This window comes from Camelus bactrianus, chromosome 7 (assembly GCF_048773025.1).
Source record: "Camelus bactrianus isolate YW-2024 breed Bactrian camel chromosome 7, ASM4877302v1, whole genome shotgun sequence".
Classification (NCBI taxonomy): domain Eukaryota; kingdom Metazoa; phylum Chordata; class Mammalia; order Artiodactyla; family Camelidae; genus Camelus; species Camelus bactrianus.
The window spans coordinates 29144638-29163225 of NC_133545.1; the positions used below are offsets into that span (position 1 = coordinate 29144638).

The window sequence follows — 18588 nt, forward strand, 5'->3', positions numbered from 1 at the left end:
GCTTTTGTTACATTCATAGGGAGGCAGGGTTCACCCCTCCACTCTCCGCTCGCTGCCCCACCTGCTGCAGTCAGTGTGGTGTGGCTGAAGGGACCTGCAAGTATCCCCCCCACATCTCCCAGTCCTGAGTCCCAGGATCCTGGGTCTTCAGTCACTTCTTGATTGCTCAGAGGTAAGGAAAGTAGTGGCAACGTGTCACGCCCTGGAATCCACCTCCACTGAACTTGCCCATCTTCTCCCACAGGCTGTAAAGCGATTCTTAAAGCAGGAGTGCAAGTGTCACGGCGTGAGCGGCTCATGTACTCTGAGGACCTGCTGGCTGGCCATGGCCGACTTCAGGAAAACGGGCGATTATCTCTGGAGGAAGTACAACGGGGCCATCCAGGTCGTCATGAACCAGGATGGCACTGGTTTCACTGTGGCTAACAAGAGGTTTAAAAAGCCGACGAAAAATGACCTCGTGTATTTTGAGAATTCTCCAGACTACTGTATCAAGGACCGAGATGCAGGTAAGTTCAAAATACTTTATTCACAGCCCCTAATTCTTCTAACAATCAGCACGCCACAATTTACATGCAGTTTGGTATTTTTTGCCTGCCAATCTTATAAGTGCAGCCTACTGCCTTCAGGTTCAAAGCTCAAGTTCTTTATAATTCATATTCAAAGTGCACAGAGAGTTCTTCTAAGCAACTGGAGGAACCAGTTGATAACGTACAGATTCTGGAGAAATGGGAGCCCAACAAGAATGTACATGGCAAAAAGTTAAAATGTGCAGATTAGCAAAATTCTTTAGCCTGGACAGAATTCTAATTAGTGGACTGAGGTACACAACCAGCACCTTCCCTGTGATCCTGTCGCTGAGAGGACAGCTTTGCAATGTATCTTCCCCTTTAAATCCCACCTCTGTGGCTGAGGAAGGGGGTCCCAGGGCTTTCAGTTAGCCCTGTTCTGAAATCCGCCATACTTCACACTCCCTTGCTCTTTCCAGTGTGCTCAGAAGTTGCCAAATACTTGAAAGCAAGAATTCATCCCCACTGGCTCAGCTGTCAGTGAGCAGTGGATGAGGGCTGCGTAAGAGGCACTTCGTTTATTAAAGCCACACCCTTCCCTTGCCTACGGTACCTTCTCTGTCCTGAACTCACTCAGAGAGCAGCTCCGTCAGCCTCAGCACAGCTGTTGCCACCTGAGGGCTTTATCCCTGTGCTTTTCTCCGCCTCTCACCCCTCCTGGTTAGCACTGAACTCCAGGCTTAGCACAGTCTGTGCAAAGACTCCGGTACAAAATCAGAATGAGTACAAGTCTCAGTGGATAGGAGGTGATGGAGAGCCCACAGCCAACTTGGCTCAAGCCAACTTCTCAGACTTAGCAGAAGGCAAGGGAATTCATTACCAGGAAAAACATCCTCGAATTCAAATTCTGAGTTTGTTTTTCATTCCAAAGTAATTGCAAAGGAACCAGTAAAACAGTGCAGAGATCAGCAGCTCCTAACATAGGGTTGACTAAGAGGCAGGATTACCAGGGACTGTCGCAAGATGTCCAGAGCCTCTTCTTTGTCCCCGAGTGGTTGAATTCCCTTCCCGGTTTGATGAGCTAGTTCTTTGCAGCACTGGAGCGAGTCTGTACATGCAGCCTCTGGATTAATAACTGCTGAGCGAAAGGGCCAGATGCTGTGCCCTGCTGCATTCCTCACATGCTTGGGGACCTCTAACAAGTCATCCTACCTGTCAAGCCAGAGTTTCAGCAGAATCCCCAAGAAACCTGGGTGTCGATACAGGACTGTCCCAGAGGCCTGGGTCCCTCACTGCCATCAACTAGTTGCTTAACATCAGGCTCCTCAGACAGACATTGGGGCGACAACATCAGGGTCATTTTAGGAACTACGTATCGCCTCCTGTGTGCCAGGTACTGGGCTAAGATCATTGCACACATGGTCTTATTTAATCCTTAGAGCCGCCCTATGACATCAGTCCACTGGAACTGATTACTGAAAAAAAAAAAAAAAAAGGAAAGAAAGAAAGAAAAGAAAAGAAAGGAAAAAAATGATTAAGAAGAGGGTGGTTCCTGGTTGATCAACACCCACCAAGAACCAAATTCGCATCTGATTTTTTGAGAGCAGATAAGCAGCCCTAGGTATCATCATCCCAATTGTATGGATGAGAAAAGTGAATCACCAGCTTCAGATCTCGTTGTTCTTGGAGGGGACCGGCATCCAGCTGTCTGACCCTACGGCCTGTGCTCCTGACCCAGACACTTTAGCTCAGCCCTACCTTTCTCCCAGGGCGTGTCTGTGGAAGGCCCAGGGAAGCAGAAACCTCATTTCAAATGTAAGAGGACCTGCTGACCTAGGATGTCTTCTCTGGTTGTTTGAACTGAAGCACTTTGCACAGTGTAGCAAACAGTTACGCTTATGACATTGAACTACCTCCTAGGTAGTCACTGAAATAAAGACCTCACTTTCCCTTCCCCACAGAGGAGGTGCTGGCTCTGATCCTTGCTGTCTCTTCGGGATACTAAGTTAGTTTTGCACACTTTGCTCTCCCTACTTCCTGTATTAGAGCACAGTTCTGTTTCTTGATCCTAAAATAGCAGACATAGCTGCAGGACCTGCCACATGTTAGGGCTTGAGCTACATTCTCTCAGTGAATAGTGTGGGTATGTTATTATCTCACCCAGTGGGAGAGGAGACTGAGGCTCTGACAGACAGGTTATGGATTTCGCCCAAGGACTCTTGATTGGTAAGAGGTAGAGCAGGGACTTGAACCTGAGTCTCTCCACCCGTGTAACCATTTTACTCCACTTCCAAATGCACCAGCCACGAGGCACCCCGCTGCAGGTGGGGACTTTCTGAGGGGGGCTATATCCTTTATTCACTCTCTTATTTTATTTCTGTTCTACTTTAGGCTCATTTTAGCTTATTTATCTGACTGAAAAAGATATAAATTTGGTTCTGGCTTGGTATTGATTAACCAGGAGCCATCTTGTTATCTTATTTTTTTTAAGTAGCCAGTTCCATTGTTTCAGATCAGATTTTCGCTAAGGTTCCTAGATCATTCATAAATTGTGCGAACTATATTTAATGCCCTTTTTAGCTAAGCCTGGGAAAATGCCAAAGTCATCCATGAAAATCTGCAGTATTTCTTTTTAATTCTGTTGACTATCAGATGGTTGTTTTAGTGAAAATATGATTCAGGATGTTTGAGATGTAGAAAAAAGTTTGGAATGGTGACAGTATTTTTTCACTGTTCATATTTGGACAAATAGCATGTACAACCAGCACGCATATGAGATGCAGATTTGCCTCGAGACAGCCTCCTTCAACCCGTGTAGTTGCTGAGGGCTTTTGTCTGTGTAAAGACAAGGCTTCCTCCTGGCCACTTTCTACTGGAAACTTCTGTAGTATGCACTCTAGCAAGTCAGTCAAACTGTGCAGTTCAGAATCTTCCTGGAGTAGCTCGTAACTTCTAATTGTGGAGACAGGGAGATGTGAGAGTCCGGGACCTGGGAGAAGGGGCTATTCCTGCATCTAACTCGGTGGCATTCCTCCTCTGAGCTCTAGCATCCTCTGGTCTACGCTAGAGAGGCACCCAGCATGCGTACCTCGAGTGAGGACATCACCGTGGGGACTCCCCCTTCACTAGGATCTCACTATATCAGGAAGGGCCTGTTTTCTGGTAAATGGAACATGTTAGAAATAGGTTACCATCAGAGGTATCTGGGCTCTAAAATAAGTCTGAAGGTTGCAATAAAATTTAAATCAAATGACATATATATATATATTCACATTCTCCATTAGAATTGATATTAACTTTTCCTTAGATTACATCTCAAATCACTCACTCTGCTGTATTGTGGGTTTTTTTTCTTTTTTAAAAAGTATCGTGTATATTTAATGTTCAACTGGGCGCCTTCTCCTTGCCAGCACTTGGAAAAGCAGTGGTGGTGAGCAGGTTGAATATTGTCAAGTAACAGATATTTGGAATTAGCAGATTTTACTCTTGCTGGTCAGCACCTGCTTCCTGTTTAGATCTGCTCATAATTTGACTGAAGTGAGCTGGCTTGTTTTGTCATTTTGGTTTGTGGAGTGGGTAAAGTCTGCAGGTCTAGTCCACTATTTTCCAAAGTGAGGGCCTCTTCAGAGACCTATTGAATCAGAATCTCAGGGATTTTTCCCAACATCCTGTATACTTTTCAAACGCAAGACATCAAAATTTGAAAAATCCATGATTTAGGTAGTCCAAGGTTCCTGATTTTTCTGTAAGTATTAGGTAAGAAGAATTCCAGGGAGACTTTTTTTTTTTTTTTTAATACTTGATCTCTTACAAAGGAAAATAAGTATTTTTTTAAATTTGAGGAGCTCTAAATAAATGTCACTCAAACATAACCCTGCCCTTACTTACCCATTGTAAGAGGGTGTTCTTTCACATTAAAGCCCTGTATTTTCTGGAACCCTCTTTCAGTGAGTAGCACACTGAAATGATTTCTACCATCAAAGCTCCCACTGGATTTAGCTTGACGGAAATCATCAAGTCAGGCCGTTAGTGAAGTCCTGAAATAATGATACCAAGACTAGTGAATTTGGGTGAGAAGAATTGCAGAAGGGTGATTCAAGACCCCAGGGTATTCCTGGGCGAGGACAGAGCCAGACCCCAAGCGAGGAAAGGTGATGGGAACCCTGGGTGAATTCCTCCTGAGAATCAGACCCTGGGCTACAAGTCTTTTGTGCATTTTCTCTGAATCCGCATAGCAATCACCCACATTTATAGAGAAGGAAACTGAGGCTCTGAAAAGTTAACTTGCCCAAGATTCCGTGGCCTGTGAGTGGTAAACAAAACAAAATAAATAAAAAACCAAAACAAAAATCTATACTTTTCTCAATTCCTGAAATGTAAGGAGGAAGGGTGGTGACTGGCAGGGCTGTGTAATAAAGAGGCAGCCGGAGGACATGGAACGTAATGGGATGAGGTGTCCACAATGCAAGGAGGTGGAAGGCGGAGAGACTTCACTCACACTGAGCTCAGGTTGCCTGGAAGCTCCTTTCAATTACAAGCCCTTTAAGTTTTCAAGGGTGTTAATGTCTTCAATTGTTCCTAAGAAATGGTAAGCTCAAAAACTGATTAAGAAAGATTTTCTTATGGTAAAAACCACCACAGAAGACATTTTCCCCTCATCTTCCATTGATGAAGGTGAGTGCTCTGATGTTCAACTATAAATACTCCCCGGAGTAGGTACAGCCGAGTGATGCCGTGCATGTGACATTTTGCAGGCCAAACTGGAGGCCAGGTCGAGGAACTGGGCTTTCTAGGGTGGGTGGTTCTGTGGTTATCTACCGTGGTTATTGCCCCAGGCATCTGTAAATCAAAGAAGCCCTTAAGGTAGAGATAGGTTCATCTCTAACTCAGGAATGCTGCTGTCCTCTCCAGAGAAGTGTCTGCACCTAATCACAGGCCACTTTCACTAGTTATTTTGTAAAAACCCTGACCTGGGCCAGAGGTCACCCTGAGGTCTCCTCTCCGACTGTAGAAAGCAAGCAATCCTCACCTCTTCTCCAGTCAAGTTCAAAAAGCAAATGGAGTTCAACTATTGTTTAACTTGTTGCTGAAAGCCCGATGCAGGTTTCCCTCACTGTCTGGAAGTAGGGCGTTCCTATGAACCTTCTGTAAGCCGAAATGGCATAAAGCGAAGTGATTACCGTAGGACACATCTTGCAACAGATGCACAAAATAAATCAAGATAAAGCACAGATGCTCACAGACCCAGTTCAAAGCTATAGTGCCTGATGTTGTGATGGTGAGTGCAGTTCCTGGGGAAGGGGCCACTCTTGCAGCTCAGGGGGTGAGCTGCCCCTACAGTAAGTAGCTCATTGCAAGAACAAACACTAAACGCTATTTTCACTTTTCACCTTTTTGTATAAAAGCAAAAATTCTCTTTGGATTTCTTCCAGTTAGCAAAAGCAGGAACTAACGTAGATCTTTTGTAAGAGTGAAATTGTGTAAAGTGAACTTTCTCAAAAATTAGGGGATACCGTGCTTGGCTGACAGCTGCAGACTGTGAATGATGTTAAGCACTCAGGTGTCACAGGTTTTTTCCCACGTCAATCACGTTTAGAAAACAGCTCGGTAGCCATGGGAACACACCTCCAACCATGGTTTACAGAGGTTGGTGTCCCAGACCTGCCCTGAGGTGTGGTCTGGTCTGCAGAACCTCTGAACGTTGTGACTGTGACTTGACTAAAAACAAGGGAACGTGTCAGCCAATAGCAGCAGGTCGGCCTTATTTTCATACTAAACGTACAGTTCCCACCAGGATATCTTAGGTCCCTCGTGTCTTCATGGAACAAATATTTATTAAGTCCCTTCTATATGCCAGAAGGTACAATAAGCCCCAGGAATGCAGAAATGAGGTGGACAGACTTGGTCCTTGCACTTGTGGCTTCACAGGCCTCCTGGTCCTTGCAGACAAGCCAGGTGGGTGACGGGCAGTGGGACACAGGTTGGGTGCTCCCCAGCCTGGGCAGGAATGCGGTGTTCGTAAGTTTCAGTCCTCACTCCACTGCTCTATCACAAGGTTTTACCTTCCATTTGCCACTTTAGAAATGAAAGAATAAGTCATCCCTTTCTGTGTTGAGATTTATTATAGCAATTTCATGAACTGATATCTAAAAAGTGCTAAGACAGCACAGGAGAGAATAATATGAAAAATGTATTGGTGGGCTTTTAAGTCACTATTTTTATAGATAATCATTGATTATGTTGTATAATTAATTACTTTCTGGTGGACTGTCATTCCAAACTTTTAGTGGTATATAATGCAATTAGCCTGTCCCTCCCTAAACTACTGTTTCCTCGACCTCTGTAACACCACATCCTCCTGATTTTCCTCCTGCCCCAATAGCTAGCTGGTATTTCTCAATTTCAGTTGCTAGTGTCTCCTCGTCTACTTATAAAGTTTGAAGATCTTCAGGGCCGACCCGAGCCCTCCTCTTTTGTCCCTCTGTGCTTTCTCCAGGGTGGCCTCCTCCGTTGCTATGGCGTTAAACAAGATGTCAGATCTCATCTGTGTCCTCTCTCCTCCTCTTGTATCCGACTCCCTGCTGAACAGCTCCACTCAGATGGCTCACACTTTTATCGCCTGAACTCTTGATTTGTCCCTTGATTTTTCCCCAAACCTGCTTTCCTTGGGCTTCCCCTTCTCAGAAAAGGCTCAGCCATCCACTCCATCAGTCAAGCCGTAAGCCCACAAGCTGTTTGTTACACTGCTGTCTCACTTCCATATCTGGCCCACCAGCAGGTCCTCTTAAAATGTATCGACGAACTATCTCAGAGAGCCTTGTTCTTTCACTTACAGCACGTGTTCTGGTTAATTTGTTTAAATCTTTGTTACCTGTCTGTCCCACTGGATTGTGATTCCATGATGGCAGGAACTTAAACTGTCAGTTCACCACTGGGCCCCTGACCTAGGATATAAACACATGTTGGACTGAATTGATTGGCAAGTTATAAATGACATAAAATATGCTCATCATATTAGCTGGGTTCTCATGCTGGTGTAGTGTCATAGCTTAAAAATAACTTGGGGTTTTTTTGACAGGTAACTACTAAGCACATCTTCACTCATCACTGATTACCTTATAATACACAGCCTATGAAAATTCCCATTTAAGCTTAGTTAAGTGTTAAATGGATTTTTCCTATATCCAAGTGCATTAGTGGGGCATTTACAGAGCTTAAGATATTTCTGGCTGCCCATTTCCCTGGATGAGATAAAAAGGTCTCAAATAAATGTACCAGCAGACTCTATCTGTTGCTTTTAGCCACCACCAAATACTCAGTTCTTTTACTCTTTGGGGGCCTTTTAAATTTACTGTTACCAGTGGGATTACTGGGTAGGTCAACTGATTTCATTGTTAACATAAGCAAAATACTTTTTACATTCAATGCTATTTTATGTTATAAGCACGATCTGTAAATCTACATTGCTTTTCAGAATATAGATTGTTAGAATTTCTACATTTTTAAGATACACTAAAAAGTACCCTAATTTGAATTAATTGACAATGGCAATCAGATTGAATTTATGAAAATTTTTTAAAAGAATTTTTTTCTTTCAAAAAGAAAGAAAATTTCAGAAAAAATTTTTTTCTTATTTTGAAGTCTTTGACATAATTTTAACTACTAACAACAAAGAATTTACCAGACATCCTTTATTTTTTTGAAAATAGTAAAAATGCATTTTAATTACCATAATAATATGTCGTAAACAAAAGAATGTTAAGGTTCTTTAAAATAATCTATTTGTCCTCATGAAACCTATTTTGTGCTGTGATAAATCCCCTTTTTAAAATATGCAAATTTCACACAAAGAGCCCTGCATTCTGCTACCTATTACTTTGGTGCTACCTCTTGCTGCCTATTGCTACTTCTACCGATCACCAGTTGGGTGGTTATGGACAAATTCTCTTGGTCTCTCAAGATATGTGTTTCACCTAGAAATTCCTAAGGTTCCTATGATTTAATATATGAATGAATGAATGACTTGTTCATTAATTTTACTCTAAGTTTGCAGTAACAGAACCTGAACTTGATGCCACAAACTCTTTCAAGTTGTTGAATTTCTTAAGTTGAATTTCTATGATTCAAAAATGTGCCACATTTCTTGTATATAGTCTCTATTTGTCAAGTGAGATAATTTGAATAGAAACCAGGCTTTTAGCTAGTCTCTTCTCACCACAGTGCCTGCGGGGTTGGGTGGCCCCTCCCTGGAGAAGTGTGCCCTTATTTGGCAAGGGAAGGCTAATCTTAATTTTTAAGATACTGCTTTTAATTTAATATTTAATAAATCGGGAAACACATGTTGCCCACCTGAGCACTATGCAGTATGTAGAAGAAATATAAGACCTAACTCTGTCCTTGGGAGCAAGATGCAAGATAAATCATCAAACATTTCACAAGAGTATATGAGCCCTGATGCCCGACGCGCTAACATTACAGGACTTAGGAAGGCGGTTGAGATGAGCAAGGAGTGGACAGGGAGCACTCTGTGAAAGGTGCCAAAGCAGGCTGGAGTCTTGAAGGTTGGGAAGACATTCGATCTAAAGGACTGAGAGGAAAGTCCAGTGCAGCAGATGAGAGTAACGCTTATGAGCAAACAGTCTACACGGCTGTGACATCAGAAAGTCACTTCGGTGGGACAGCGAGGAGATGGCCTGATCAGAGGGTGCAGGTAGAGGGCAGTGGGAAATAAACTGGGGTAGGCTACTTAGTGCCAGATGTGGAAAACCTTGAAGAGCTGGACCTCAACAACTTTAATTCCAGGAGAGGATTTGCTATTTTAATGGGACATGCTTTCCTGTGCCAGTCAAACCTTTCCTACTTATTATGAAAATGTGGAATAAAATCCTCTGAGATAAGTGGAGAGACATTGCCTTTCCTCACTTTAGCTTTGCAAACCTTAGTGTGAGGAAGGGGAAGCCTTCCAAGTAGATGAATGTGCGGGGTCTAACATTTGCTTTTTAACATTCTTTTCTTCCCTCGATAAATCTGCATCGTGAATGACAACGTGTAAGTCAACCAGAGGAGAAACAGCCTATTGGATGACGGGCTTAAGTGAATCTTGCTTTATGCCCTAATGGTCAACATATGGGCCTCTGTCAGCCGGGAGTGGCAGGAATTTCCAAAGATACAGGCCCATCCATGGAGGGAGAGAGAGCGCCCTTCCTTCAGGTCCCAGACTTGTGGGTCTGGGAACTATTAGCAAAAGCCCTCTGTCCTCCTCTGCTGTCAGGAAGATGCATGTCAGTGGAGACAGAAATGTTTTCACACTGGGAACCCTGACTCCATTATTAATTTTATAGCTCCAGGGATGGGATGCTTGATTCTGTAAAGTTCCCTCAGCATTGCCCCACCAAAGGTGAGTTATGTGGTCCCAAACTTACGGGATATAGAAACTCTGATTCTTCATCCTTTTTCCCCACACATACGTGAGCTCTTGTGTGAGTCCAGGCGAGGACAACACCTGTGGGGTTCTAGCTGGAACCCACACCTTCCCCTGGGTACAGATGGCCCAAGTCTTACAGACATAGACTCTAGGTAGATGATCTGATGACAGCGTGGTGTGAGGATACTAGAAGGTGGGGCACTCTGTCTGGGGCCTGGGATCTGAACCCAGGCCAGCCGCACATCTGGGCACACTTCACAAACCTAAAGCAAAGGGAAGTCAGGGGAAAAAGCTTCCAACTTGTCACTTCTGTTAAGTAAACTGAATAAATCAAAGCATAGTAAGAGAAAACAGTCTAATACAATATAAATAATCTTTTAAATAAACATGTTAAATCAGAAGCATCTAAATATGTGTTCATCCTTTTAACACATCAAGTTGGGAGACTAATATTAGGACCATTACTCAAAAACATTTAAAAATTTTCTTTTTTGAAGTATTTTCAGAGCTAGCCACACAGGCTTTTGTAAATATTGTATGATGCAAATATTTGACCCATAAGGATCAATTTGGTTTTTGGAAATGGCTTAGAGAATCTTGGAAAGAAGTCTGGAGGGCAGTTAGGCAAGTGATCAAGCTATGTCACTTCATTTTGGTGAGATCAAATTGATGCTATGAGCTTCCCCGAACCAGAAAGTTCTGCTTAGAGACAGCTCTTCCCAGAGTCTTCAGTCGTGGTCACATCAGTGACATACATTAGAACCACCTTGAGAGCACACACGCTTTAGAGATGCGCATCCTGGTGTTGCAAAGTGATCAGTCTGCCTCCCTCCTCAAAAAGGTGACAGGAATTATCAGTACAAGAAAAATGCAGTGTAAGCTACAAACACCATGTCAGCCAGCCCTGTTCACTTTCTCCCACAACTTTAGATGTCTTAATTGTCTAAGGCATATCTTGTGCTGGAGGAAAAGTTCCCCTCCAAAAGAGTGGCATGTCAGGATCTTTGCAAGTTCTTCATTTGATAAAATAATGAAGGCAAGAACAGGAAATATGCTAAAGCAATGATCATGTACTGTTACACGTGAGCCTGCTTTCTGGGGCCTGCGGGACACGAGGCTGAGGATGACAGCGGTCAAGAGCTCCCTCTCTGGAGTTGGACAGGCCTTCTCCAAATCCTGACCCTGCCACCTGCTTGCTGTGTGATCTTGGGCAATTCACTTAACCACCCCGACCTTCCATTTCCTCATTTCCAAAACAGTGATGACAATAGTACCTACTTTATAGGCACTTATGAGAGTTAAATGAGATAATGCCGACAGAGGTTCATCACAGGGCCTAGCCTGTGTATGTGTTTCATAAATACTGGCCCCAGTTATGAGCAAAAAGGAGAGAAAGAGGATGTAAAAGAAGCAGGGGGGGTGAGGGGGACGGGAAGAAAAGAAAGGATGGATGAACTATGCTCTATCTGGCTTCAAAAATGTGAAAACTGGCCCTTCTGGGCTTAAGCGAAGTGTAGCTGGTTTTATTTCCCCAGGGGCTCTTGTTGTGGCCTTGGCAGGGTTATCAGATCATCTACTGAGTGACTCGTGAATTAATAAGTTGGTATATTATTTAGAAAAAAGAACTAAAAGTATGTCCCAAATATTCATAACTAAACAAGGGCTAGATCACAAAACTCAGTGGCTCCTTTTCAAAAAGAGCATGTGAGCACACACACACACACATCTCCACATACACACACATATACATATACACACAACACAAACATTTTACACATATACACATAAACACATATATATGCATACACACATATACACATATATATATACACCACAACACACACACATGCACACACAGTACACATACATGCATAGTCTTGATTCTTTTTATTTTAAGAATAATGGTGATGTTTTCTGTCTTGGAAAGGCTAATGGGAAGCTCCTAAGACAGCAGGGCCCTATTGCTATCAATAATATTGAGTCCTCACTATAATGTCCATAAAGGAAGCAATACCAATGAGTTTCCTGTAGCTCCTGCACTCTGGAAACACTCTTCAGGGTTTTGATAAAATGGCTCTATATTCTACTCAAAAGACAGCAAGTGTCAAAACTACCCTTCCTCCCTGCAGTCTGTCATGAGATTTAACGAGATCCAGACCCCAAAGCAGGGCCAGTTTGTGGTCCATCGCCACACAGCCTCATCCTCCCCCCTCAGTTCCCCATCCTGGTGCGCGGATCCCTCCAAGGGGCCGTTACTGCTCCTGGCGGCCCTCAGCCTTCAGAAACCCCTCTCATCTTCCTTCTCTTGGGCCCTCATTACGCCCTGTTTGACGGCCAGTGGGGAGTGGGGTGTTGGGTTAACGCTGTACCCCAGAGTTCTGGAACTGAACCCCGAGCTGTTGAGGCATCTCATCACCAGAGTCTTTGTCTCCTTTACTGAAACCACTTCTGAGTTCAGCTCCCGCTTTGTCTGCCCCACTCTGAGTTTTGACAATGTTGTGGTCACCTCACTGAGCAACCTTCTGTTCAGATGGAGTCCACTTCCGTTTGCTGCTTTTGGGGGACAAAAACCTCCATGACCGTTTTTCGCAGCTGAGTTAGACCACCAGCGTGGACCTCCTTAGGCTTCCAAGCCGCTGGGGAAAGACCACCGAGTTCCCTGTCAGTTAAAGGCCCGCAGCCCGGTTCAGGAGTGAGAGACTTGACCTCCCTGCCTGGCCCCCGTGCCCTACAGCCCAAAAGGGGATGAAGAATCCTAACAGCCTGGTAATGTATTTATATTTTGATAAATGCATATCAGTGGACATGAAGGGTGTTTATTGGTGTGCAGGGCTTACAAACAAAACACTAAAAGGTAAAAATTCAGAGTTGCCTGTGAGATGGCAGGTGAGCACTTTTCACACCTCTACGGGTCATACACACCCACGGCTTTGGTTCCCACCTCTGGGCAAAAGATCTAATCTGCATCTCCATCCTGACCTCATCTTAGAGAACATCACCCACGTAAACCCAGGCCCTCCTGCCAGAAGCCTGGAACGTTCTGGACTCCTCTCCTCCTCTCAGCCATCACCCAGTTAGTCACCATGTCCCGCCGGTGCGACCCCCTCACCTCCCCTCACGTCTGGAGGTATCTCTCTCTCCAGCATCACATGGCATCCAGCCCAGGGGCAGGATCTTTGTTTTGTTCACTGATACAGCCCTAGCTCCCCAAACTGTGCCTCGCACGTAGTAGGCACTTGTTAAGTGAATGAATGGTTAACATTTATTGAGCACTTATTATGCCAGGCACTTCCAGGCAGTATCTCATTCCATCCTCACCACAGCCCTATAAGGAAGGAACTGTTTTTAATTCCAATTTGGCACAGGAGGAAACTGAAGCTTAATGAGATGAAGTAACTTGCCCAAGGTCACACAGTTGATACATGGCAAAGCTGGGATCTGAACCCTGATTCGTCCAAGCCCTAAATAACCTCACTCTACTGTCTTGAGCTTTGCAATGTTTTCACAAAACTCTATTGCTGGCTACCATGGGCCTCAGCAAATGGAGAAGTTACCTTGAAGTAGTGCAAATACCTCTCTTCATTATATTATGAGTTCCTAAGAATAGAATCCTAATTATTTTATTTCCTCACCACCACCACCACCACCAAAACCCCAAGGAGCTGCACAGTGTCTTACACATGTTTGTGTTCACTAAATGCTTATTGAATTAAATAAATGTGTCCTGTTAAGAGGCAGAATTTGGCAATGAGTCCTTTTTGCACAATCAGTAATTCTGAGTACCATCCTCATGGCTGCCCTGAACCCAGGCCCAGCTGCTGTCTCTTCTCACCCTTTGCTTCTTCAGCACGATGTAGGCTCAGGGCCATCCCTGGCTGACCCGCCTGCCACCCTGACCCCGGCCCTTTGCCATCCTTCCTGTCCTTACAAAATCCCCCTGCCTGTCTTCCTGCTGTCAGTGGCTGCATCACGCAGAGCAAATCCTGCCCTCCCTCTCCTCTTCTTGACCCCACACCCTACTTGAATGTGGCTGCTTCCCTGGTCATTCCTGACAGGCAGGGCAACGTGACATGTATATAGATAATCGGAACACAGGGCGGATGGTGATAAACACCATCACGAGGCACTGGAGGAGTTATGAAGACAGAGAAATTCCTAGTTAAATGATGGAGCCCTGGAAAATGAAGTCACTGTCTTTTTCAACCTGATAAAAGTTTTTGTTTCTTTTTTTAATAAAGAGTGTAGCTTCTCTAGGTTTGTTGGTTATTTAGGATTGACAGTTGTGAGTAACAGAAACTAGGGTGGTTTAAGCTAAAAGGAGAAAATTATTGTAAGGATACAGAGTCTCTAGGAATCCAAAGATTGGAATGCAGCCAGACCTCAGAGAGAAATGGAAGCAGGACAAGAAAACAGTCCAGGACCTGGGCAGCATTCCCTTTCCAAGTCTTATCCTGTCTCTGCACAACTGCCTCGTTCTTGTCTCTCTGTGACCTCTTGTCCACAGACCTCCTCACGGTACGCCAGCGCTGCCAATGGCTACTGAGTTTATACTTGGTTTACGCTTGGAGTTTATACCGTCCCCATCAAGATCACAAAGCCTCAGGGAAATCTACCCGATTGGCCCAGATCAAGTCAGGTGCCCACACCTGGTCCCATCACCTGCCACCAACAGAGCTTGGGTCATGTTGTTCAACGAGGCTACCAGGCACCCTGCTCTGTGCAGGAGGGAGGAGCAGAAATGATCACTATAAGCTGAGCAGATGCTCCAGAAATGTCCACTACACTTGGTTCTGTTGTCCGATAATGCTCTTGTAAAAAAATTCTGGGTGCTTCCCTGGACATAGAACAACATCCTATCTTTGAGATTCTTTTAGAAACAAATATGTAAATATGAATTCCCATTTAGCAAACATCATCCCCCTTAACTGAGATGGTGTTCCTCTAGTCATCCCCAACAGGTTTTTTACACCAGTTTTGGTCACTGGAGACCCAGAATCCTGGATTCAATCAGGTGCCTCGCACATATCTAGATGGACCACTAGACTGAAACATGAAAGATAAGCCAGTCTGGGCGTTGCTCCGTCAAGGTCTTACCCAAATGATGCCCACTCCTCCCCTTCAGCAACCAGAGTTCTCTTGTCCTTCTCAAGAGCCAGTGCAGTCAGGTCCGGGGAGACAGAACCCCCTCCCTTAAAGGGTCCCACACCCTTGCAGATTCCAAGAGAGCTGACTTTGGCCACTGCTTCTTCACTGTGGTCCGAGGTCAGTAAAGAGGGCACAAGGACGGAGCCTTCTTTCATTCTGATCTGGCATTCAGTGACTCATCAATCCAAGGCTGGGCAGGGATAATCCAAAAAGTCTATCCAACTTTGAAGTGGATGTGCTGGAGTCAGGGTGCCCAAAGCTGATCCAAAGCTGCACATCCATCCTTCCTGGACTTGCCCTTGCTGTGCTGGCCCCCAGGTTGACACGTGCTGCGTGGGCTCACAGAATTGGTGGCACAGCCCCAGGCTGTGGTAAGGTGGCATCAGGGCTCCAGCCTGGAGGATGACCTCATAACTCTTCTCCTCCTGACGCATACTGTATTCCACTCACACCGTTTCAGTGACACCCCCTGGCTTGTCTTCCAGGCTCCCTGGGTACAGCAGGCCGTGTGTGCAACCTGACCTCCCGAGGCATGGACAGCTGCGAAGTCATGTGCTGTGGGAGAGGGTATGACACCTCCCACGTCACCCGGATGACCAAGTGTGAGTGTAAGTTCCACTGGTGCTGTGCTGTGCGCTGTCAGGACTGCCTGGAGGCCCTGGATGTGCACACGTGCAAGGCCCCTAAGAGCGCCGACTGGGCAGCCCCTACATGACCCCAGCGGAGGTCACCATCCACCTCCCCTCCCGCAAGGACTCCGTCAGATCTGCAAGGACACTGGCCTTTGGGTTCTCTCTGGGAGATGCTTCGTAAGGCACGTGGCCTTTGTCTCTACGGAAGCCCCTTCTCCCTCCCTTGGGACCCAGGGACTGGGGCCACACACTGCACATTAAGCATCGCCTATTCTCTCTGACTGCCAGCACACCTCTCCTTGGTCATGACAGGCTGTTAGAATGGGCAGGGGTGGGCCCAGATCACTGCCTCCATCCACCTAGACACTTCCTCTTTCTAGAGTAGTTGGCCAGAGGGAAAAAGAGGGCCCCAAAGGAACTTCCTCTGTGTTTTCCAACAAATGTTGACAGTAAAGAAATTCCATACATCCCTCTGGAGGGTAAAGAAAGCAGGATCAACCCCCACTGAGTTCACTTTAATTCCTGAAAAGACCAAGCAGGGCTTTTGCCTGATCAAGTGGTTTTCGCAGCCACCACCTCTGGGGTAACTGGTAATTGGCTGGAGAAAAATGACTTTCAATAAACTTTAGGTTTCAAATGCATGTGTTTCAAGGCATTTGTTGCCATATTAAAATATGATGTGACAAGGTGGGTCTGTTGTCCTTTGGTCCAGTTTGGAATCTTTGCAAGAGCAAAAGCCTCAGAAAGTGATTGCTTTGCATTACTGTCTGCTCCAAGTAAAGACCCTTTTAGGGAATGAGATCACCAAGAATCTGAAGGGAATGAAAAAGAAGACAAATGACCTGGCAGTATTCTGTAGCTATTGGGTGAAGATGGAGGAAAGTAACCTAGTGAGTGGAATGTCAGAGAACGTGTCTGTATAGATAAGGGGGGAATAAAATTCCTATCTGATATGATGCAGGTGGCCCATGGAATTTTGTAACTGAAACGGCTTTGAGAATGGAAACTTTGGGGATGACAACCGAAATGCTGAACGAGAGGTTTCCAGAGCGAGGTCATGCCTGGACAGCCTCTACCATAAGCAGATGCCTGAAAGAAGTTGGCCATGTGTGCAAAGGGGCATCAGCTAGTATCCGTCCACCTTCACACACGTTGTAAAGACCTGTCATATTTAATTGTGTTCACTGGATGCTTCCAAGATGACTAGAAGCCATAGCCTAAAGCAAATGACACAGCCTTGCTTATAAAGTTGGTAACCCTAGCGTATTATATTGCAAACCAATCGTAATTCAGAGACTATATTTAAGGGCCCCAGCTGTAATTATGGGACTATCAACATGCAAACTGTGGCCGGCTCCTGCCATGAGCCAAAAGACGACATCCCGGGAAAATGGAGAGGCTGCTTGCTTCATTTGATGTATTAAAGGAAAGAAAGGTGAAGTCCACGAAGCTACTTCTCATCTCCTGTCCAGTTAGGTTCCTGTTCTAAACATGATCTCGTCACAGGGCTGCGTTAACCAACAGGATGGTTATTACACGCATCTGGGGTCAGATCACGGATGCTTGCTTGCCCTTTGATACTGTGGCCTTTCAGTTCTCTTTCCTTGCTTTAGAGCAGGACATTCAGACCAAGGCTCATGGAAATCAGCTTTCTAGTGCTTTGTCATAATGATATTTGCCTCCTAGTCTTCTTTAAAATGATGGAATTCGTCTCTTTTCCCTCACTCCAAAATCCTGAAATTAGTTGTCTTATTTTTCCAAAGTGGCTCTTCCTTCCTTTCATTCTATGGATTCAGAGGGTGGGGGGAGTGGAGCATGATGGTAGCTGCTCTGAGCCCAGATGGGTCTCGGGGGGCGAGTGGGAGGCAGAGCAGGCAAGCCTGGTCTTAGTAACACTGACACTTGCTGTGGGAGGATGGAGGGGCTCTCTTGGGGGTCCCAATGCCATCAGCCCCCTTTCCTATTGGATGAACTCTGAAATCATAAATCCATGGGTGTATCTGGATGTGGAAAGGATCTGAGAGGACATCTTCGCTCCCCTCAGTCTGTATCGGGGGAACAGACCAAGAGAGGTGAAGGGATGTGTAAAAATACCAGTCATTACCCCCAACACTCCCACAAAGAGGATCACACTGTAAGAGTCTTCAAGAAATTTAAGCACTTTACCTGTTAAATGAAACTACTTTGTCTCAAAACTGACTCAGTGGATTCTAAATAATTTTAGCATCCTGAAGGGACGTTCATTATTTGTTTGTTTTATTCTTGGGATGTTTAGATCTGACTTTCCTTTTATGCTGAAATGCATTCTTCCTGATAAGGAGCAAGGAGACAAGCCACGCCCATGCAGACACCTGCACACGTGGTTCTCATCTGTACGAGGGACTGGACTGTGGCAACCAGCTCAAGTGGCAGTAGATGCAGCTAACATGGAGGGTGAAATAAGAGAGTGAGATATTTTTATCTGCTTTTACTTCTGAAAGAGAAGAATCTCCCAATTTTTCAAAAGCTGAACATTTCAAACTCATTTTCTTTAAAGCCTGGTAAAGAATCAATATTTCATGATTTTAAAAGATACTAAACTCTTCATTATTTGAGACTTTTAAGGGAATATATAGCATGAATTACCCAAAATAAAATAATGAGAGAACCATTCAGGTCAGATCTCCTTGCAGATTCCCTCCCAATAAAAATCTTATTATAAATTGAAGTTTTCTGGTCCAAGTTGATGCCCGTTGATTTTCTGCCATATCTGAAAACGTTCCACACAGTAGGAGATCTTGACTAGTTCACTGGCATTTTCTTCAATAAAGATAGAGTCTGACTGTGACTTTGAGCCTCAGCAAATGGCTTGTTTTCTTCAACAGACTGGTCAGGTCTG

General features: G+C 44.9%; 2 protein-coding genes across 7 annotated transcripts in view; one reads left to right on the plus strand and one right to left on the minus strand.

Moving 5' to 3' along the window:
- WNT2 (Wnt family member 2) overlaps positions 1-16351 on the plus strand; it is a 42023-nt gene extending 25672 nt beyond the window's left edge. Inside the window, exons 4-5 of the mRNA XM_010947619.2 lie at positions 245-509; positions 15564-16351. Coding sequence (XP_010945921.1) covers positions 245-509; positions 15564-15793 — 495 coding nt within the window. The 3' untranslated portion in view covers positions 15794-16351. The remainder of the gene's footprint in view (positions 1-244; positions 510-15563) is intronic.
- Positions 1-18588, minus strand: part of ST7 (suppression of tumorigenicity 7) — a 294367-nt gene that overhangs the window by 15107 nt on the left and 260672 nt on the right. For all 6 annotated transcript variants that reach the window (XM_045511128.2, XM_045511122.2, XM_045511121.2 and 3 more), the window contains one exon: positions 7381-7453. The gene's annotated coding sequence lies outside the window, so the exon portion shown is untranslated. The remainder of the gene's footprint in view (positions 1-7380; positions 7454-18588) is intronic.